The following is a 22,787-nucleotide window of genomic DNA, read 5'->3' as shown; positions in this document are numbered from 1 at the left end:
CTTTAGTCGAATTCTATAGCAAGTCGAAAATGTGGTGCATTAAGTGTTACACACCTAGTAAGATGTAATGTAATTAAGTAGAGCACTACACTTATATTATAATACAGTTCCTTAAAACACCATATAATGCATATCACTACCTTCATCCAGCAGTGGAAAGATCATGGCTGATAACGATGATTGTTACTCAATAAAAATGTAAATGTTTTGACTCACATAAGTTGCAATTCTCCAAAGCCAAGTGGGAGACTTTTCACATGTGTTTGGTTGGGTCTATATGTGTGTGGTGCTTACTTCTGGCGCTTGCTCCTCCAGTGTATACGACTAAATGGAGATGTTTATATACGTGTGTTTGTGTTTGTTTCGTGGGCAGCGGTAGTGGTTAGCGCACTGCACCATGAACCTGGTGACCGGCGTTCGATTCCTGCTCATGACCAACACCCGTGGTGATTATCTGAATCGGTCCTGGGCCTCTCCTCGGTCGAATACGTCTCAAACGAGTACCTGGTGCGATGTGTAAACATCACCACGACGGAGACAGAGTCGGCGAGGCGTGGCACTGGCCACCCACCCCCTTGCGTGCTGTGCCGGCCTTACAGGTGTTCCCTAACAGCATCTTCCCCAACAGTCTCTTAAGGTTATATGGGGGATCTTTGTACGTGTGCATTTCACAGAAACAATATCCTGTGGGTTCACACCACATTCACAGTCCTCTACTTCTTCATCACCGTGATTTGGATGCAGAGGCATCGACGGCTCGTTGACCACAAGCACGAAAACATGGTGAGGCTCCACAGCCCAAAGATGGGCACATTGAGCCTTGACACTGCCTCATTCCATTAAGACAAGAGGACCACAATGCCTTGCAATGAAGAACGCTGACTTAAGCGTGACGCAATGAAGGACACTGACTTAGAGTGACGCAATGAAGAACACTGCTCTACGGAGTTGTCGATGCGGAGGTAGTATTGTGTGGGATATGTGCAGGATGGAGGAGGGCAGGTTAGTGAGACTGGTAATTGAATGGTGCTCAGAGGTCAGTGACTAAGGGAAGACCTCATTCCAGTTTGTTGTGGGATGCTGTGACAGGGTTTTTTTTTAGGTCAGCTGTCAACTTTGTATGTGTGTATGTTGAATTTATTTCGCCCCATACGTAGCCAACCGTGCTAATTGTAGGTGCGAGAGAAGGATGACTAAACACAGACAGCAGTTCTAAATAAATTAGTTTCCGATCTAGATTAAAAGTGCACAGCTCCAGTGGCTTCCTAGTATCGGAAAGAAGCGTGTTCCCGATGGCTGCAGAAACGCATCTAAAAGCGCACAATGCAGTGACCGCCTTTGTTCGTTGGTTAGCCAAAAGCCGCTGCGAGGTTCACCGGAGTTTGCATGATGATGTTTGCTCCTTGACGAGATCAGCAAGGGATTGTGGTCCATTTGTGGCAAGCACTTTGTGTGTACAACTTTGGAACGGTATTCGTGTGTATGAAAAGATAATAAGGAATAGTGTGGTGTGGTAACAATCGACTAAATTGTCTGTGATAACCTCTGAACCTTGACATTATTTATTTAATGTATTGTTGCTATTCCTCCCCTCTAGGAGATGAGAACCTTGTTCATCACTGGACTACCGAAAGAAATAACCAACTCGGCTATCGTGGCCGCACACTTCCAGTGAGTACAACCGTAGCGGGGAACTGCCCCTGAGCATCAGACGCTGGTTTGTGGCAGGGCTCTGTGTGGCCATGTGGCCTCGCAGCCACTGAGCCCACGACCAGCTGCCCAGAGGTCGGTGTTAAAGACACGGTTTGTTTCCGAAGTAGTTCATTGTGTGTTGCAGTGGGCACAAATATGTAATTGATATAGAGGGCGCCACGGTGGCGAGATGTTAACTACCTCGCTTTGTATACAGGAGGTTGTGGGTTCAATCCCAACCCTTATGCCTGTAAATTTGGAGTTCATTCGCTGGGTCCTCTGGTTTTTCCCTCCAGATTTAGAAACGTGCGTTTAGAGTATTTGGCTGCTATACATTTTGACATGATAAGCCACTTCGTTGAGCTATAATTTGTGGTCAGATAGCTTCTGAAAAAGAGTTACATAGCTCAGGGGGCCTTACCTGGTGACATTAAATAGTTTTATTTTTTATAGTAGTTTAGTCATTGAAAATGTTTAAATAATAAAAAATTGTAATTGACAGTCCGTTGTCCATCAACTGCTGGATGAAGGCCTTGACATACCCTGTTGGTCGTGGGGATTGTTTGGCCGCACCTCACTGCGCTACGCTTGTCAGTGTGCGTCGGTGCGGGGGTGGCCCAGGACTCGTCCCAAGATTACTTTAAACTCATAATTTTTGTCTGCAAATAACACCTTTGGCAACTGACCACTTAACCTTTGCCCTTCCCTATATCGGCTCAAGAAAAAACGAGTGCATGAATACTGCATAGTCAATACCAGGACTTGTTAGAGACAGATGCATGTGAGAAAGTGGCCACACCACTCTCGTGTGTGCCATCCAAGCCTTAATAGGTGGCTCGCTAACAGTGCGAGGTGATGGCCGGCGGTCGAGACTAGCAGGGGAATGGCAGCCAACGGAGAGAACACCCCGAAGAGGCTATGGAGCGATCACGTCAGCTGAAATCGGCTGACGTGCAGGTGCGAGGCAGATCACGTAGCGAGACGGCATTGAGGAGGCCTGTTGTGTGTGTCTCTCTGTGGTGTGTGTGTGTCTCTGTGGTGTGTGTGTGTCTCTGTGGTGTGTGTGTGTCTCTGTGGTGTGTGTGTGTCTCTGTGTGTGTGTGTCTCTGTGGTGTGTGTGTGTCTCTCTGGTGTGTGTGTGTCTCTCTGGTGTGTGTGTGTGTCTCTGTGTGTGTGTGTCTCTGTGTGTGTGTGTGTGTGTGGTGTGTGTGTGTCTCTGTGGTGTGTGTGTGTGTGGTGTGTGTGTGTCTCTGTGGTGTGTGTGTGTGTGGTGTGTGTGTGTCTCTGTGGTGCGTGTGTGTGTTTCGCAGCGAGGCGTACCCGGGCTGCACCGTGACGGGGGTACAGTTCTGCTACGACGTTCAACGACTCATGAAGCTGGACACTAAAAAGTAAACATTGTGGTTTCTTATTCTTGGTTCTTTCGGTAAAGTCACGTAGAAGGGAAACAATAAAATAATAAAAATATAAAACAATAAAATTATCACGACGTTTCGACTGCAACACAAGCAATCATCATCAGGTGTGAAATCCACATCAAGAAAATTTGAAAAAAGTGGCGTTTTTTTCTTAACGTCAGCACCACGGCCAGCGACTTGGCAGTTGTTCAGATGGACGAGTCCATCTATGTTCGGAAAAGAGGAGGGGGGAGAGGAAGAGAATGGAATGCGGTCTGACTGCAGGGATTCATATTCTAAAATAATTTTTATTATTTGATTGTTTCCCTTCTACGTGACTTTACCGAAAGAACCAAGAATATGAATCCCTGCAGTCACGAAAGCTTTAAATCTAAATTGTGGTTTCTGACATTTGGTACGGTGGTGACTTATTTTGATATCCGTACAAATACGACGTCCTGCTGTATATTAAACATTAAACAAAACCTGGCAATATATTAATTTGTGCATGCTTTGATATAAGAATAGATGAGATTTGTTTATTTCTGTACGTAATAAAAAAAAAAATTCAAAAGTGTCGGTATAAGTGAGTGGATGGGGTCACATACGACGAGAATATTCTCCAGTGATCACAACACGAGCCTGCGTCACAGATCTCGCATTTGTGTTCAACAAAATAATAAATATATAGAACACAGCGAAGCAGAACAAGGAACAATACGTCGCTAATAAAGGGGAAGGGTGATTAGGGAGTTAAACATAAGGGGGAAGAACTTGGAGGCAAACCAGAGCAAGGGGCCTTTCGCAGTAACAAAAGCAACTGCGGTGTGAGCTTATGCGTGGTCCATCGATGGGCCCATTCGGCCATTATGAAGGAAAGGTTTTCCCGTGATGTGGAGGGTGCCGCGTGGGTTGAGTGCAATCATGCTGAGTGACGAGAGCCGGCGTGTGTTTTTGTGCCAGGCGGCGAGCCATGCAGGGCCGACTCTACTGCCTGTCCATGTCGAAGAAGGAGCGGGCACCCGTCATGGTGCGAGTCCGTGCCCAGGGCTGCCTCCGCCTGTGCGACATCTGCGGCATCTGTCGGAAGGTCAGCGTGTGTGTGTGCATTGTGTGTGTGTGTGCATTGTGTGTGTGCATTGTGTGTGTGTGTATTGTGTGCATTGTGTGTGTGCGTGCATTGTGTGTGTGTGCATTGTGTGTGTGCATTGTGTGCGTGTGTGTGTGTGTGCATTGTGTGTGCGTTGTGTGTATGCATTGTGTGTGTGCATTGTGTGTGTGTGTGCATTGTGTGCGTGTATGTATTGTGCGTGCGTGTGTGTGTGTTTGTGGAGCGGTGGTGCAGCGGTTAAAGCACCGCACCATATACTCGGCGACCCGAGTTCGATTTATGCTCACGGCCAACACCAATGATGATTATCTGAACCGGTCATGGGCTTCCCTTGGGTCGATTCAACCTAAAATAAGTACCTGGTGTGATGTGTAGCCATCAGCACTTGGGAGACAAAGGTGGCAGGGCGTGGTGTTGTTCACGCATCCCCTTCATGTGCTGTGCCTGCCTTCACAGGTGCTCACTAACAGCACCTCCAACAACAGCTTGTTTAAAGGCTCTACTGGGGATCTTTGTGTTTGTCTTTTTCACATGCCTCTCTGCAACCTCAGTGGATGTTCAATAACAACACCCCCCCCCCCCACCAGTCCGACTAACAAACCTCCTCCCCTGCCGTCGCGCGTCCCCGCTTGGCCCGGCCGCCCGCCGGCGCAGGTGGACGGCGTCCAGTACCACAGCGAGCGCGAGGAGGCGCTCACGGACGAGTGCGAGAACGAGAAGATGAGGGTGCTCACCAAGCCGCTGGGCATGGCCTTCGCCACCTTCCAGGACGCGAGCATGACCCAGGCGTGCGTCTTTTTGTCCAAGCTCTTCATGACCTCGCTGCGTCAGCTTGTCGGATCGATGGCGGCTTCAATGGCGCCGTTTGTTGCTGGCCTCTCGGCGTCTTGGGCGCCACTGGGCCCCGTGCTCAGCAACTGGGATAGACAAATAAAGCCACCGGCTCAGTCGCCCAACTACCTCCCGTCCCGTGTATTTGAAACCAAGATCTCGGCCCGTACAGGGTGCCGAAAAATTCAGGAATACAGAGATGTCGGGACGGCGCTGTTTGTGTTGTTGTAAAAGAGAGGAGTTGCCTCTCGCGAGGATCTCCCTCTGCGAGCATTTGAAATTAGTCTTCTAAGCCGACCACTCCACAGACGTGAGACAACCAAGGGCAAACATACGAGCTGAGTGCGCTAAGATCAAAGCGGACGTGTTGTGAAATGTTCAAGCATCCTGTGCGAAATGTCCCAAGTAAAATGATGCGCAGTTTGAGAATCTGCTACGATTTACCGTACGGACGCACGATTCCTGATTTTCGCCGCACCCGGTATAATGCGGGTGCCGTGGTAATCATTTTGACGCCGTGCGCGGCCCCGTTCTTGGCAGCATCCTGCGCGAGTACGGCTTGTGCCGCTGTCTGCGTCGACCCACGCGCTCCCGGGTGAGCGACTCTCTCCGCTCGTCTCGCTGGCATGTGAGCTACGCGCCGGCTCCACAGACCATCTGCTGGTGAGACTCACAGGCGCACAGACACGCACATGGACAGACGCATGCATGGGCACACGCGCAGACACGTATTGGCACAAACAATTAAACTTTAACTATTTTTTATTGTGGAAATATATAGAAGCCAAATACTCTAAACGCATGTTTCTAAATGTGGAGGGAAAACCCGGACCTGGAGAAAAATCCACACAACCATGGGGGCAACATGCAAACTCCAAATATACAGGCGATAGGGTCGGGATCAAACCCACGACCTGCATACCAGGCGAGGTAGTTAACATCTCGCCACCGTGGCGCCCCAAGAATATATAGCCAAATGCATAGATGAACAGACAGACATACATACAGACAGATGGAAGGACACATTGACAGGCACCGCAAATCATCTGCTAGTGAGTCACACATTCCGTCAGACACACGCAAGAGCAGATGGACACATGCGCCAATGGACAGATGCACGTGCACACAGACGAACTGACTGACAGACAGACACATGCACCAAGGGCTGGACGGATAAACACGCACGAATGGCCATATGGACAGACACACAAATGGATGGATTTATGGATGAACACATCGACAACCGAAGGGACGCACCAATAGACAGACGGACGGCCACACGAACGGACGGATAAGCACACAGACTAACGGAGCGACGTACGGACACAAAACTCTAAACCGGCACCCCGACCCGTGTGTGTGCGCGCGAGCGTGCAGGGATAACCTGTCGGTGCAGGGTTGGGTCTGGTGGCTGCGCTTTTTCCTCATCAACGTCCCCCTGTTCGTGCTCATCTTCTTCCTGACGACGCCCTCGATCATCATCAGCAGCATGGACAAGTGGAACGTCACGCGCACTGTGGAGGACCTCAACGTGAGGACGTGGGGAGAGACTCTGCGCTCAGCCACGGTCGTTCCGTGATGTCCTGCGTGCGGGCTTGAATGCATGCACGCAGATATATGTTCAGTCAACGCTCCATTATCCAGGGGTAATGGCGGAATGGGATGGCCCAGATAAAACAAAAGTATGTTATTGTGGATATATGGTAAATAGGTTCCCACTTGTATTTTATATGGCCAGACAGATTGTATGTTTTGGTTTTCACAGTTTATCCAATTATTACCCAATGAAATGTGATGTTTTACTGTTGTGGTTGGCCGGTCATTGGCAAGTTTTGACGGTACTTGATGTTTCGTCCGCACAACCGGATGTGTGCAGTTGTTCCTGTGTCTAGAGATGTTGATCGTATTAAAGGTGCTATATAAATCAAAATTGTTAATGCAAACATTTCAGTGAGGCTATAAAAGAGAATGTGTTTAGCGATGTAGAATGGGGGTGAATGCTCGGTGATGTGTCGAGTGGGTTTTTCCGTGAGATTCGCAACTCGCTTGTCTTTCAAACGCCTCCAATACCCCTTTAGGTAATCATCTCTTGTTTCGACTGCAGCATCTAAAATTCTGTTCTGACTTTCATTGTTGTCCCTTACACATTTCTTTCCCTTGCCAAATGTTTCTTCGTGTGTGTTGCCACTGCTCCTTGAGATACGCTCGGTGTGTAAGCGCCGCTCAATGGAAATCCTCCATTGCTGTTGATGTCTCGTCTCTCCGTTACAGAACCCTCTCATCAGCCAGTTCTTCCCGTCCATTCTGCTGTGGATTTTCTCAGCCACACTCCCCTTCATCGTCTACCAGTCCACTACCTATGAAGCACACTGGACAAAGTACGCTCCGTATTATTATTTATTGGCGTCGTAGAGCTGAGCTCTTCGATTATTTACATCATCAATTACTTATACCGATTATCGGTTCGATCGTTCGACGAATCAGATTATACGAGAATAGTTGTAAAACCAATTGAATTGTTCCCACGTGTGCCACTGGACGGGAGGTGATGCGCCGGGCTTGGTGATGTCATCGGCATCATCAGCTGTGCCACACTGGGCGAAGCTTGTTGGGAGATTCCCGCCTTCAGGGAGCACGATATGGGGGCTGCCACCAACTTTAAATGGGCGCGAGTATATGACCACCCAAAATTGTTGTGAGCGATTTCTTTGTCGACTTAATCGGCTGATCGCCAAAGCTCTGAGCTGGATCTTAAGACACACCTGTGAGCTGCGCGTGGAATCTCTCCGCACGCAGCTTCTGTGGCTGATGGCAAGCCGCTGACCACTGCTGAGAGCCACCTTCGCTCTGTTTGAATTCGCAACATTTTGTCTTTCCGTCTTTGAAGGGCTTTTCACTGATTGTACGTTCACGCGCCACTCACGTTTTCTTGCAGGTCAGCCACAAACCAGTGTCTGATGCACAAGACTTACACTTTCCTCATCTTCATGGTGCTCATTCTGCCGTCGCTGGGCCTGTCCAGGTACGCTCCTACAAATGTCTCGTTGGTGGATGTTTCTGTATTCTTCAAAGGGAAGCCTCACTGAGTGTCAAGACTCTGTCAACGACTGTATATTCTCGTATAAATTATAAGGAATATTTGTCTCAAAATGTATTTTTCCTTCTAGCTCCATGTTAAACGTTATAATTTATTCAAAGATACCCCCTTACAGTATTACTCATAATCCTGCACAGCCGCGCTTAATGAGCTCCATACAACATTTATCTTTTTGCTGACAGGGCCCCATCATTTACAGGGAGTGCTCTTACCAGTAACATCAGCCAAGCCAGTGGTATTTGTTTATCAACCCTAATGCCGCTGATGAAACCCAGAAGGTCAAAACCTCTGCAAAGTCTCCTTGCTTAAACAGATGCTATTGGGTTAACATCAGTATAGAAGGACACGAGGCCGACAATTTAAAAGTATGAACAGTTTATGTAGAGATACAGAACAGAGATTGAGTGATTTACTGCGCAGCACATGTGTAGTGTAATAGCGCCCACTGGTGACCAGCAGCGGCAACTGCGGTGTACAAACAGCACACACGCCGGTGAGCAGATACACGGCTGTGTGTGGGCGGGGCGGAGGAACTGGGGCAAGGGTCACGGAGGGCCCCATTAGGGAGGCCCTGGAACTTGCTCGTGGGTTCCAGAAGGGAGGCGTGGCCAGGGCAGAGCCAGGCCGCGCCGGTAGGATTTGGGATTGGATGGTCTCGTCGTCGCTGTCGTCTCGTCGCCATCGTCGCTGCAGTCTTCGCTCGACATTGCGTTGCTCGACAGCCTGTCAGCTGTCTCAGTCGGCGCCGCCGATGCCAGCCGGCTCGTGTTGTGTCATAGGCTGGCGAGTACAGAGTGCGTGCAGGCGAGATCGTGTGTGTTAATGAAAGAAGGTGCCTCCACAAATATCGTCTCCGAAGTCGTGCACTACACACACTCGCTGCCCTGCTTCCCCCCTAACCCTAACCCTAATTGGCACAACCTTACTGCCCCGGGCTAATCCTCACTGTACCCGTGTCACAAACATTCACACTCTTTCACTCATGCGGCATTGTTTTAGTTTGCTTCGCCCTCTACAGCCATGTGCTGTTTGCGTCCTCTACACGTGCATGTTGTGCTGTATGGGTCCTCTACACGTGTATATTGGGGTTTTATGGGTCCTCTACACGTGTATGTTGTGGTTTTATGGGTCCTTTACACGTGCATGTCGTGCTGTATGTGCCCTCTACACGTGTATGTTGTGGTTTTATGGGTCCTCTACACGTGCATGTCGTGCTGTATGTGCCCTCTACACGTGTATGTTGTGGTTTTATGGGTCCTCTACACGTGTATGTTGTGGTTTTATGGGTCCTCTACACGTGTATGTTGTGGTTTTATGTCACAGTTTTGACGTGTTCTTCCGCTGGCTGTTTGACAAGGACCTGCTCAAGTCTGGCACCATCCGCTTCGAGTGAGTGCTGTCTCATCACTAAAAAAACGACGAGTTTATATCTTACCAGGTAAGGTCCACTGAGCTATCTAGTTCTCGTTCAGACGTCGCCTAGCCACAAATTATAACTCAACGAAGTGGCTTATCACGTGGAAATGTATAGCAGCCCAACACATTTCTAAATGTGGAGGGAAAAACCGGAGGACCCGGAGAAAAATCCACACGACCACGGGCAGAGAGACACGCAAACTCCAAATATATAGCAGGCGTCAGGGTACGACCTCCTGCAGACCAGGTGAGGGAGTTAACATCTCGCCATCGCGGTGCCCGTAAACAAAAGTGTCCCCCGTGCAGCCTGTACAGACGGTTGAGGCAAGAGCTGTTCGCGAGTAGCACCTATGAGAGCTGGCACGGCACACGAGGGGGTGGGTGGCCAGGGCCACGCCCGGCCGCCTTTGTCTCCCTAGTTTACACACCGCACCAGCTACTCACTTGAGGCTGAGTCGACCTAGGAGAGTGAGTGCTATACGGGGATCTTTGTTTTTCTATCACTGTGCTAATACACACGTCCTGTTAGCACGGTTGACTATGTACGGTGCAAAAGAAGTTCAACATTCATACAATACAGGCGTGCGTGTGTATATGATTTTACCACTGTACTCATACAGGTGTGTGTTTGTGATTGTACCACTGTACTCACACAGGTGTGTGTGCGTGTGTGTGATTGTACCGCTGTGTTCCTACAGGTGTGTGTGTGATTGTACCGCTGTGTTCATACAGGTGTGTGTGTGTGATTGTACCACTGTGTTCACACAGGTGTGTGTGTGATTGTACCGCTGTGTTCACACAGGTGTGTGTGTGATTGTACCGCTGTGTTCACACAGGTGTGTGTGTGTGTGATTGTACCGCTGTGTTCACACAGGTGTGTGTGTGATTGTACCGCTGTGTTCACACAGGTGTGTGTGTGATTGTACCGCTGTGTTCACACAGGTGTGTGTGTGTGTGATTGTACCGCTGTGTTCACACAGGTGTGTGTGTGTGTGATTGTACCGCTGTGTTCACACAGGTGTGTGTGTGTGTGATTGTACCGCTGTGTTCACACAGGTGTGTGTGTGTGTGATTGTACCGCTGTGTTCACACAGGTGTGTGTGTGTGTGATTGTACCGCTGTGTTCACACAGGTGTGTGTGTGATTGTACCGCTGTGTTCACACAGGTGTGTGTGTGATTGTACCGCTGTGTTCACACAGGTGTGTGTGTGATTGTACCGCTGTGTTCACACAGGTGTGTGTGTGTGTGATTGTACCGCTGTGTTCACACAGGTGTGTGTGTGTGTGATTGTACCGCTGTGTTCACACAGGTGTGTGTGTGTGTGATTGTACCGCTGTGTTCACACAGGTGTGTGTGTGTGTGATTGTACCGCTGTGTTCACACAGGTGTGTGTGCATGTGTACGATTGCCCCGCCGTGCCGGTGCAGGTGCGTCTTTCTGCCAGACAACGGCGCGTTCTTCGTGAACTACGTGGTGACGGCGGCGCTGCTGGGCTCGGCGGCACGGCTGCTGCGCCTGCCGGAGCTGGCGCTGTACGGCCTGCGCCTGTGCCTGGCTCGCTCGGACGCACACCGGCATCACGTGCGCAAGGTGACGTCCACACGGGCATCGAGCCCCCAAAAAGCCCCCACTTCGCTTACGCTCTTTTCCCGGCCATCCTCTCGCACAGCAGCGCAACCCTCCGTGTTGGGGAACCGTCGGCTCGCTGCACTTCAGCGGCCGCTTTACCGTTGACAGTGGCTCCCTGCGTCCTGCCCAGCAACCCAGTAGTTGCTCTGTGCACAGCTGACGAGCCACCGGCCACTTCAGGCGAAGCACTTATTTAGGCCGACATGGCACACACGAGGGTGATGTGGCCAGATCCATGTCGGCCGCTTTCGTCTCCCCAGCGCTAATGCTCTACTTGCCGCAGTAGTTACAAGTCAACAGATGAGTTGACCTCGTGGAGGCCCGAGAAAGGTTTAGCTACAGCTTTACTCTGTGGTTACCCATGGCTGGAAGTCGAACCGATGTGGCTGTGTTCGTAGTGCAGAAAATTACTATACAAATGCTTCCCAAAACATACGTACGTACATAGACGCGCAAGGACGCAGTTTCGCTGTTACATGGATGTGTGCCGCACCGGCCTTCGTAAGTGTTCGCGAACAGCACTCGCCCCTACAGTCTGTTACAGGCTATTTGGGGGATCTTTGTCTGTGATCGTGTGTTTCGGCCCTCTTCACAGCGCTGCTGCTACGAGTTCCCGTACGGGCTCGAGTACGCGTGGACGATGTGCATCATAACGGTCACCATGTCCTACAGCGTCATCTGTCCCATCATCACGCCCTTCGGTAGAGTGTTTTGCACCCCCACCACTGCCCACCAAACATTTGGTTCACTGCTGCTCTCTTTCATTTTGCCTTCCCAGGACCCCCATGTAGTATTTACCCACAGAACTCCAAGTTATTGGTCTTGTAGCCCAAATCAAAAACATTACAGCTGTCTGCAACTACTTTTATTTTGTTGAAAGAAACATGAGAGTAGAGTGTTTACATCCCTAAGCCAGTGATCAAAATTCCACATTCCTGTGGCAGGGGCCAGTCGTGCTTTAGGACGACCACCGAAGTGGTGTGAATCGGCCTCTCACCAGACACTGAACTTGCAACCTTCCGATTGTGAGCTACGGTGCGTCCTCACCAACGTGGCACGCAGCACAAACAAAACGCACGTTTGAGTCTCCATTCCTGCGTAACGGCACACTCCCATTGCTCCTGTTAAAGGGAAAATAAATATCCAGGATGTGCCTTGCGAAAGCAACACCAAGCTGCTAGTGGGGTTCTCACCCGGTGTGATAAAGATGGCCCATGCACGAGTGGCTTGTGATCGTGATCCCCGGGGCCCGGCCACCTTCATCTCCCCCATCCGCAGGCCTCCTGTACATGGTGCTGAAGCATTACGTGGACCGCTACAACCTGTTCTTCACGTACCTGCCCGCCAAGATGGAGAAGAAGACCCACAAGGCAGCGGTGACCCAGCTCCTCATGGCCCCCCTGCTCTGCATCCTTTGGCTCCTTTTCTTCTCCATCCTGAGGCTCGGTCAGCTCCCACCACTCCCCAGCGTATTTTGGTCGATGTTTAAGGCTAAGCGACAAAGGAGCTGGGGAATCGTGTGTGGGGTTAGCTGTTTGGACGGTTCATCCCCCTCTCAGCGATTTTATGAATTTTCACCGTTTGATTTGGGGTCGCAGATCGATCGAGATTTTTCTTCGTCCTATTTCTGCCTCGTGCTTGTCCTGCGCCCCGTCCTCACTACCCGGTCTGTACGTTCACTCTGTTAGCGAAGTGTTGCATTCACACGCGATTTTCATGTTGGTCACATAAATAATCTATTTTCACATGGAAGGTTTCAAAGCATATATCTTGAGCCATATAATCTCTTTTGATGACTTAATCCGATGCATATGTATTTGCGCAGTATCTGAGTTAGGCCAGCATTTAGACAAGGCACGACGTGAAGTGGCTGGAGGGTTCAGGATTTCAACAGCATTGAGCTGGTGCTGCTTATTGAAGTATGTCTGATCCCTCCAGTGATGACTCACTGCTGACTACCACCCGAGCATCATCAGTTATCATCATGATCCTTCCACTGTCGGATTATATGAATGCCTTCCGATGAGGATAAACTGCTTGCTGTAGGAATTGCGGCAGTCATAGTTGTGTTTGTGCGATAGTGCTCGCAGCAACATGTCATAGGCTGGCACTGCCAAGGTCCTGGGCTCACATCTGGGTTTCAGCCATCCTGGATTCAACTGGGTTCTCAAAGTGTGGTTGGTTTCTGGTTTTTGCCCAGCCACCAATGTCCACTCAAAAAGACTCCTGTCATATTAAAATAATAATAAAAATAATAATAAAAACAGACCGGTCTGTTTAAGCACATGCAAGTAACTAACCTGCCAGTCTTGTCAGCCCATGAGCTCTCTGGATCAATATATTTTTCAGGCAGGATGTCAGGGCTGCCACTACTTTTAGAAAGACCTCCACAATAATATGTTTTTTTAATAAATAGAAGTAAATTACACATATTAGTCATCAAATCGATTTGATATACGTATGAAAACAATGATCTTGTCCGCCTGTGCTCAATTAACCCTCTCTGCTCGTCGTGCCCTCTGTGTACTGCTGCCACTGCCGCTGCTGCCGCCACCACTGCCAGGCCTCCGCAGGCCCATCACCATGTTCCTGAGCGAGGTGCTCGGCTTCGCCGGCGCCACCGTGCTCCTCTGGCTGCTGTACAAGGCACTGGAGCGCTTGCTGCGGTCACGCCAGGTGACGCACGTGCGCGCACGCCCTTTCCCGCACCTGCGACGAGCACGGTTGGCTACGTAGGGTGCGAAAGAAGTTCTACAGACATACATCCCCTCCCCTCTCGTCCGGTGACCCAGCCTCTCCTGGCCCCGTGGCTCACCGCTGATGACCGACCGATGAATCGTCGATTCTGTCACGCGCGCGCACGCCCGTGCGTTTGCGCATGCGTGCAGCTGACGGCGGTTAGTGCGCTGCGCTAAGAACCCGGCGGCCCAAGTTCGATTCCCACTCTCGGCCAACACCAGTGACGATTTTCTGAAACGGACCTGGGCTTCTCCAAGGTTGACTCAGCCGCAAATGACTACCTGCTGTGATATTTAAATGTTGCCATTAAGGAGGTAAATGCAAGCGGGCATGGTGCTGACCACCCACCCCCTCATAGGTGCTCGCAAACAGAATTTTCCCAAAAGGTCAGTTAAAGGCTATACGGTGGATCTTTGTCTTTGTAGCCGACGGTGGTGGAGCCGCCCGTGGGAGTGGAGGACGACGCGGAGGACGCGAGCTCGCGGTTGTCCCCAGCCGTGCCGGTGGGTCCCCGGCGCTGGCGGCGCGACCAGCGCCAGCCGGCACCAGCAACACGAATCACAACACCAGCGGCACCGGCATGAGCGTCAACACCACCTTTAGCAGCAGCACCCAGGAGACGGATCAATACAATCTGCCCGTGGTGTATTTCCTTGGCGGACTGTTGCACCGCAGGGCGGTTGGAGAGAGCGGCAGCTTGGCGAGCTCTTCACCGAGCCGTGGATAGAGTCGGCACGTCGCCCTCCAGCCGTCACCGGCGTCTCCTCCTGGTCCCCCTCCTACCATCCATCAGTGTTGTGTTTGTTGACTTACACCGTACCTCTGATCGCGTAAATATATAAATGCGTCGTTAAACCCGCCACCGTCCGGTGCGTGCGTGCAGCTGTTTGTGGCCGAGGTGCTGCGGGAGCCGACGCTGGACCTCTCGCTGGCCGACTCGCCGAGCCGCCACTCGTACGGATCACTGGCGCCCAACTCCCCCTCCGAGGCGCAGCCCGGCCCCGAGGGAGCGCCGACGCCGACCGCGACGCCGGCCTCGACTCCGAGGCCCGCGGACCCCCACCCGGACCCCCACGACGCGCCCCACCACGCGCAGCCCCCCAAAGAGCTGCGCGACTTCTGCGCCCGCGGCGACGCCGGCGGCGGTTACGACGGAGACTGATTGCCGGCCCCGCCGGGACGTTGTTGGACGGTGGCGTTTCATTGGACGGGGGGCTCCGGTGCTCGCACTGGGCCCGGTTTTAGGGGCGGCCACCGACGCGCTACGACGCTTGCCACAGCAGAACTCCCATCGTGTGCAGGGCTCCTCCCAGGAGATGTAACGATCCGTTACTTTGTATTGTTTGGTGCCGGGTGGGCTCACACCCCTCCTCCCCTAGGGGAGAGGGACGAGCCTCCGCCCACACCACGTGACCCCTCTGCCACCATTTATTTTAGGGACGTTTGCTATCCGAGCTAACGTTTAGGGTCTTATCTCCTGCATCTTTAGGCAAACAACTGGTCCAATACGACGGTGAGCTCTGTAGTTAAAGGTGTAACGCTACAAGGGTAGCCATTGCCCCTGTGTCGATGGCAAAGGCCATGACGAGCTGCACGTGTTCGCTTGCCTCCTTCAAGGCTGCAGTTTCAGCCCCCGCCTTGAGCTTTAGCATTGCCTTTTGAGCTGAGTATGCAACATACGACCCTGCCCTGGGGGACAGGGAGACTTGCTGAGTAGAATGTCCTAGCTTCCCTGTCTGTGGACCTGTCTACCAAGTCTGGAAGGGACAGTGATGGATCATCTGACACTTCATGTTGGCCTCTGGTAGAGTGCTTCTGCGATCCACAGACCTGGGACATTTCTAAATTGTATCGACATGCTCGGGTCAATGTTGGCACACTGCTAGCGCGAGTGCGTCTGAAACACTCTTAAAGAGTTTCTAAAGGCTACGCCTGTGCTGGTTTCTCCTAGCGGTTAGATTTACTACCATGCTAGGGATGATGTTTGCATCCCGGCTAATAAAAATCGGCGTCGTTAAGTACATAACGAGTAAGTACTGAACAATGCCGAAACTGACTACGTTTCTGAACGACTATCCAAGAAAACTTTAAACACTCGAGGAAATGGCGGCGGTAAGGGTCACGTGGTGCTGGCGGAGGCTGGCCCCCCACCTTGCACTGCAAATAATGAATACATGTTTATGTTTTGTGGGTGCCCGGCATCAGATGGAGTTCTATAGTGATGAGTCTGAGCATGCCGGTGGCTGCCTTACGAATAAACTGTGTGGGTTGGCGCTTTTCTTTTACTTTATGACAGCCCTGCAGATCGCATACAGAGACAATGGCACTTGCATCGGTGCCATATTCATACAATTCTAGCCACAAATTGCATTCTTGTTTCTATTGTTTGTATCCTCTTTTCATGAGTGAAGCCCTGTTCTATCTCCACTTACGGTAATCCCTCATTGAGCGCGGTGGGTGCGTTCCTGAAAGTACCACGTGAAGCAGCAATGCGTCCACCGAAAACTCTTTCCCATTAAAATAACTTGATGGTGAAGTTTGGCAGGGTTGACAAGATACGATGTACGCACACTCGTGAGATGGCAGGACAAAGATCTGAGATGAGGGTACGCTACGTACCGTATCACTCTGCGCGTATGCCCTTAATTCCCAAACCGCTCAGCCGCGTAGTTTAAGAAAGTAGTTCGTCGTCCACCGCTCAGAAACCGCTTCACAACGGGGCGTGTTGCGCATTGTGTGAAAAGTGTACGTTAAAAGTAGTACCGTGTTATAGGAAAAGCACATTGTGTGAAAACGAGTTATTACCGTGTATGTTTTAGTCCATTGGCCTTTTAGCTCACCAGACCAATATTATCCAGCAGAGTGTTGTTAAGCCAGTAAACTGTGGACCAGTGTTGACCATCTGGGTCTCATCAGCAGTCAGGCTTGTTGAACAAAGGCTGCTGACTTGCTCGACGTTATTGGCAGGAGCACGGCCTCTCAACAATGGGGCCCGGGTTTACGCAACAATATTGGTCTAGAAAGTCTGATGGACTAACAAATAAAATCTCTATTTTGAAACCGAAAAGAGTTATGCTTTTACCCATAATGCTCTGCAAGAATGCTCCATTAGTTTAAAAGTAATGGGTTGGAATGGGGGGATTTTTTTACGATACAAAAAGTATTTTTAGGGTGGGCAGCTCATTGAACCGAACTAAGGCATGCCAGTGAGACATTTTCCAGGTGTGGTGGTGGTGCACACCTGTAATTCAGCACCAAGAGGCAGGGTTGGTGGACCACGCTGGGATAACGATGTGCACGGGCAGTGAGGTGCCCTAGGAAGCAGTACAACCTCAAGGTTTCGATCATACAGCACCTGTTTGCGGCGTGTGGGTGTTCTCTTTGAGTATCCGTGCGATTTCTCCAGGCACTGATTTCTTACCGCATAAATGCTCAAAAAATTAAATGGCTCACACATCCAAACTCGTATAGTCTTGGTAGACTCAGCAATGTTTCACTTGGAAAGGATTTCAGATGCATTTACTGTTTGGTCTTTATACTTTACGAAGGCCACATTTAATCTACGATGGTGTTAAGAGTGCCCATTAAAGGACACCCTAACAAACAAGACAATTGTATATTTATAGGGAGAGATAAAAGTTGTTTTTCGATTTAGGTTAAACTTTTGAAAAACGCAGTGGACACGGGGTACATTGTAATCTCCAACCATTTGGTACTGAAGACGAGTGGGTGTGCTTTGCTGTGCGTTGGCTCCACGTGTGAATATGAAACTTGTGCCAGCCTCCACCTCTGTACTTGTGCCGCCGATTAGGGATACCCTGTTTATCCCACAGCCGCACGCAGGTCTCGGCCCTGTGCTTTTGAGACAGTCTTGTTTTGGTCTCTGCGGATACTTGGTGCTGTGGGCAAGCAGACTTTATTGAGTTATTTGTTTTTACTTCTTAAATGCCATTTGAGAATAGGTGGAAATGAAAGACGAATCTCCATGGAATGATAAGCCGACTTGTACGAAAACAATATTTACATTTCGGTCTAAAACTGTGAAGCCATATTGTGCACTGCAGGGAAGTCGAGCGTCCCTGTACCCATGCCTCGTTGATGCTTTCCACCTTCAACTGTGGAAAGTGAACGGTGACCTTTGTGTGCGAGGTGGCTGGGTGGCGCTAAGGTCGGTCACTTCACGTTGAGGTGCTGAGCCTGCACGACTCATTCCTGGGCTCGAGACCAGGTTTGCGGCCGCCCACGCTCCAACCAACTTCTCAAGCTGGAGCGAGTTGTGGAGCATCGGTGACCGGTCTCAGCTCGGTCGGCAATCGCCAATAATTATAACTGCTTTGGTACTTCCATATTGTATTACAGCTTTGTGACTAACAAATCTGTAACTTTGATTGTCATGCCATGGACGCTCTTTACAGGTAAAAGTGTGCAGAGTTTGAGTACGACAGAGATGACAATTACGCTACAAACTGTGAGAGTTCCAAATGGGATTGTTTTAATTTCCTGACGTGATGCCAGATATTGCGGTTGTAATGTAATTGTGTCAACTGGCAGCGTGGTTCCAATCATAGTCAAGGTGAACTTCCACGTTGGGTTCAGGGCCACAAACAGGTGAGCACTCCCCAATGCGTGTTGATACGCCGTGGACACACTTTGACTTTTGTAAACAAGTTTAAGTGTAGGGGCAATGGAATATTGTGCCGACAAAGAAGGTGAAAGTGAAAGCACAAGAGGAAGGCTCTTAGTGCATCATGAAGAGTACACGATGTGGATGACCAAGCAGAGGAGAGGGCACGTGAGTGCCAGTGAGACGCCCTCTCGTGCTCCGTGCCCAATGCAAACTGCCACGTGGTGGTCGCTGCCACGCGAAGCTGGCGTGTGTGGCAAGTCTTCTACTTGTCGAAGGCACTTGCATAGGGATCTACTAAAATTGCACCATTTCAATTGGTGTAGAGCGTTTAAAACAACGCCCATGGAACGCGCGTAGTGCATTGAAATCCCACGAATGGTCACTTCACTGCAGTAGAATTGGCAGTAAGGTCGCTTAAATAGATCTCACTGTGAATGGTGCTCATTTTGATAGATCCCTGCATCTTGAGATAGTCGTATTTAGAAGACACGTCGTAAAGTCACATGGTCCCGTAGGTCCACATACGGTGTTGGTAAGTAAGCTTCAAAGGTGATTTACGCCTCACGCGGCGCCTGCATCTGTGTGAGCAGCGTTGTCTACGGTGCCACTGTAAATAAATATACGTTCCTTTAAAGGGTTAACAAGCCATCGTTTGACTTTGCTAAAATGCTACTGGGCACAGGGTCCATGGAGCCAGAGGTGGGCGGCATGCACTTGCCGATGACGGTATTCCGAGAGAGGACACAGCGCGATTCATGGGGGGGGGGGGGGGGGTTGAGTGGCTCAAGGCGTAGGGTCGAGTCTGGGCTCCAGATTCACGTTCGTGACTCGACTCAGTGTTGTGAGATAGTCACAGCCCGGTTGCTCAACGACTGTCATTGCTCTGTATCAGTGGTGGACAACCTGCGGCCCCTCCTCGTGGTGGCCTGGTCCCGGTGTGTCTGGGGCGATGCGTGATGTCAAGCGTGCGGACCGCTGGGGTGGAGGAGGTCTGCTTCACGTGGCCCACTGACTCGTCTCGGTTGCCCACCATTGCTCCGTGCTCTGTAATTGTTTGTGTTTGACAATGTGTTTGGCCAAGCCTGAATCTGAGGCTTTAATTGGGTGATGGTAATTCGACAACAACGGCAAAACAGCCACATGGCCTCATGTAGACCATCCTGAAAGAAGCGTGCCTGTATAAATTAGCGATATTATTGAGATCCTGTTAACGACCACATCAAGCTGGATGGAATTCATCTCCAGTGCACCGAGATTACTCGCGAACGCGCTGGTGTGCTGAAGCAGTGAGACTTTTGGCCCATTTGATTCACGTGACAATTTTATTAATTGGCCGTGTCGGGTGGAGGACGGTTTACGACACACATTTTATCACCAAAGTATTATTGTCTGCAAACAGCATACGTATAAACACCATTTTCGGTGTCTTTTGGAAATCTCGATCTCTTGAAGGGGCACTGAAACATTCTCTTCGAGGCCTCATAATCCTATTGGAGTATTCCTGAGTGAAGGCCTTCTGGCGGTATGGAGGTGCAGACTGAACTCGTGTTGCCATGTGACCCCACAAATCCACGTGGCAAGCCTCAGGCCTGACGCGTGAAGCAATGTCCCCTTGACGGTGCCTCGCGAATTTCAGGAATAATTATCCCCGCCACGAAAAATCACGGATTAACATTGAGTCGCCCCCTCCAAACAAATTGGAGGGCGGATTATTAAAGTTCATCTGTGCTATCTAAACACAATGACAATTTTAAAAACGCACCACAACACAAGAAGTCGTGCAATGCAGCCATAATCCAATGTACATTGATCACAGAACCGCATTGTTGTTGTTTTTTGTAGTAAACATTGAGTGGCTGTCACGACCGGCTGACTAAACCGACGCTCTCGCTTGTAAGAAAAATCAAAAGTCTGGGGCTTTGGTATATTACAACAAAGTGTGTTTTGGCGATATGTTTTTTTTAAGTTGTCAATTTGCGTTTGATGCTTTTAAAATGCCAAGTTACCTCGACTGCCATTTTAGGAGGAAGTGATATAGTTTGTTTTGCTGATGTAAACTGTGACAGCATGGCCCCCCGTTGGTGAATGTAAAAGGTTGTTTTTCTATGAATATGCTTGTTTAAATATGCCTCTATAGACATCGTCCAAGTACGTTGAACAGACCTTTTGTTAATCAACTGCTGGATTTAGGTCTCCCCAAACGCGTGCGGCTCGTGGGGGTTATTTGATCATACTTCACCACGCTGGTCATTGTGGCATTGGGAGCATAGAAGTACGGTACACAAGTGGATGTTGCTGCCCACCGCGTGGCAAAGTCCCGTAGTCACCTTGCGCTTCTGCGGCCGTCTGGAACGCTCTTCCTTCGGATGTTAGGAAGCCACTGGAGCTATGCACTTTTAAATCATCTAGATTGAAAACTGTAGAACTGCTTTTCGTATTTAATTTGCTGTCCTTCCCCGCACCTTGAAGGATCACGGTTGGCTGCGTACAACAATACGTGGTCACCCATCCGAACGCCATCTAGACTCTGCCCTGCTTAGCTTCCGGGATCTGACTTCCTCGGGGCATATTCCGGGTGATACGGTCATTGACCTGTAAACATGATACATTATTTATTCACAGCAACAACAAAATTATCGTACAAAGTATTTGCGGTCGGAATTGAGATGAAGCCACGCCAATTATGCGAAACTTGTACACGGTGGGCTGTTTAAGTCAGCACAGAGTGTTAAAGACCTGCTATGTTCCTTGTACTTGTTTTAGAGGCATATTACGGTATATTGTGACGTTTAAAGTTTTGTGTTTTTGGAAGTGGTAAAGCTTTTGCAAAATCCAATTTGGAGTTGCATTCAAAACTTTGTCAGAGCATTGATTGGTGTGTGTGTGTGTGATTACATTGATTGGTGTGTGTGTGATTACATTGATTGGTGTGTGTGTGTGTGTGATTACAGAGGGAGATGGAACTTGTCAGCACAAGTCGCTGTATTCTCGATGGTCCAGTTTCTTGTTACTGACAACGAACACAGTCCGGTGAGAGCGGTATCTCCAACTGGCCTGAGATAACCGAATCAACTCAACTTTAAACAAATGCCTAGTATTATAATAATGATGCATTTTATTTACAGAGCGCTTTTCCTACGCTCAAAGTACTAAACGGAAAAAAAATATTCAATATTATACATACAAAAACACGTACAAGAAGAAAACAATGACATGTATAAAACGTAAGAGCAGCATAGAGAACATTCAAGGGAGGTAATATAACAAGGTGGGAGATGAGAGGAGGGAATTCAAGCCAGATTGTAAGACCTTTTGAACGGATTTGTTTTTAATTGAGATTTGAAGGTGGAGATTGACTCAGCAGATCTGATCTCCAAGGGCTGTGTGCTGCATAGCCTCGGAGCAACTAAGGAGAAAGCCTTATCACCCATGGAGCGAAGGTTGGTTGGAGGTACAACGAGTGTATGGGTGTCAGAGGATCATATGGGGGGGGGCAATGATTTTGAAATGGAGGCTAAGGACCCATGGGGACCCATGTCGAGTATTCAGGGGCTTTGCCACAGGGGCTGGGAAGGGAGCTGTAGGTGAGAGACTTCAGCCCCCAATAAAACAATCCCTGTACTCAGGAAGGTAGACGCCATGTGACTTGATTTTGGCACCAAAAAGATTGGAACCCAAGCGGTTGGAATGTTAAAGCAAGCTGGCTGCTTGCATCACATCCCATCGGCTGCAGCTCCTCCACACACAAGATGCCGCTTCGCTCCTCCACAACACTTGTCGTGTCGCCCCAAAGCCACCCCAGTCGACACTGCCCAATCCACCTCGTGCCCCCCCCCCCCTCAACACCATCACAATGACATTTAGACCCCCAATTGAAATGTGTCGGCAGCGCTCATGGTCAAGGGGACCCATGAAATGAAAGCTGTCGAGAGGGCTTAGTAACTGACAACAGGGCCTCAAGCCTTGCCGCTATGGCTGTTGGTGTCGGATGTTGTTCGTGGGGACCATGAAGACAATGGTAGCAATTGTGGTGGTGGTGGTTGATGAGGTAACGGCGGTGGTTGTGAATGCTGTGGAAGCACAATAAGGATTTCGAAGTTGAGACAGAAAGCAGCCACGATGGGGGAATCCTTGTTGGATAGCCGAGGAGTCTCACAAACTAATATAAATATAAAACTAAACTATGTTTTGACCAGATAAAGTCCACTGAGCTATAAAGCGCATTTTCAGAAGCGACCTGGACCGAC

The 22,787-nt window shown here is 49.9% G+C and overlaps 1 protein-coding gene across 4 annotated transcripts in view; it reads left to right on the top strand.

Annotated features, from left to right (window-relative positions):
- Nucleotides 1-21,389, top strand: part of LOC144943099 (osmosensitive cation channel TMEM63C-like) — a 37,156-nt gene extending 15,767 nt beyond the window's left edge. For all 4 annotated transcript variants that reach the window (XM_078870267.1, XM_078870268.1, XM_078870269.1 and 1 more), the window contains 16 exons: nucleotides 675-783; nucleotides 1,598-1,671; nucleotides 3,003-3,083; nucleotides 4,053-4,179; nucleotides 4,855-4,988; nucleotides 5,572-5,694; nucleotides 6,409-6,562; nucleotides 7,303-7,409; nucleotides 7,967-8,053; nucleotides 9,452-9,517; nucleotides 10,973-11,135; nucleotides 11,770-11,875; nucleotides 12,453-12,620; nucleotides 13,738-13,850; nucleotides 14,339-14,416; nucleotides 14,797-21,389. In XM_078870267.1, the coding sequence (XP_078726393.1) occupies nucleotides 675-783; nucleotides 1,598-1,671; nucleotides 3,003-3,083; nucleotides 4,053-4,179; nucleotides 4,855-4,988; nucleotides 5,572-5,694; nucleotides 6,409-6,562; nucleotides 7,303-7,409; nucleotides 7,967-8,053; nucleotides 9,452-9,517; nucleotides 10,973-11,135; nucleotides 11,770-11,875; nucleotides 12,453-12,620; nucleotides 13,738-13,850; nucleotides 14,339-14,416; nucleotides 14,797-15,075 (1,969 nt within the window). In that variant the 3' untranslated portion in view covers nucleotides 15,076-21,389. The remainder of the gene's footprint in view (nucleotides 1-674; nucleotides 784-1,597; nucleotides 1,672-3,002; nucleotides 3,084-4,052; nucleotides 4,180-4,854; nucleotides 4,989-5,571; nucleotides 5,695-6,408; nucleotides 6,563-7,302; nucleotides 7,410-7,966; nucleotides 8,054-9,451; nucleotides 9,518-10,972; nucleotides 11,136-11,769; nucleotides 11,876-12,452; nucleotides 12,621-13,737; nucleotides 13,851-14,338; nucleotides 14,417-14,796) is intronic.
- Nucleotides 21,390-22,787: the final 1,398 nt, after the last annotated feature.

Source organism: Lampetra fluviatilis, chromosome 30 (genome assembly GCF_964198595.1).
Source record: "Lampetra fluviatilis chromosome 30, kcLamFluv1.1, whole genome shotgun sequence".
Taxonomy (NCBI): Eukaryota; Metazoa; Chordata; class Hyperoartia; order Petromyzontiformes; family Petromyzontidae; genus Lampetra; species Lampetra fluviatilis.
Note: the sequence above shows the minus strand (reverse complement) of the source record. Positions and strands in the feature narration are given on the sequence as shown.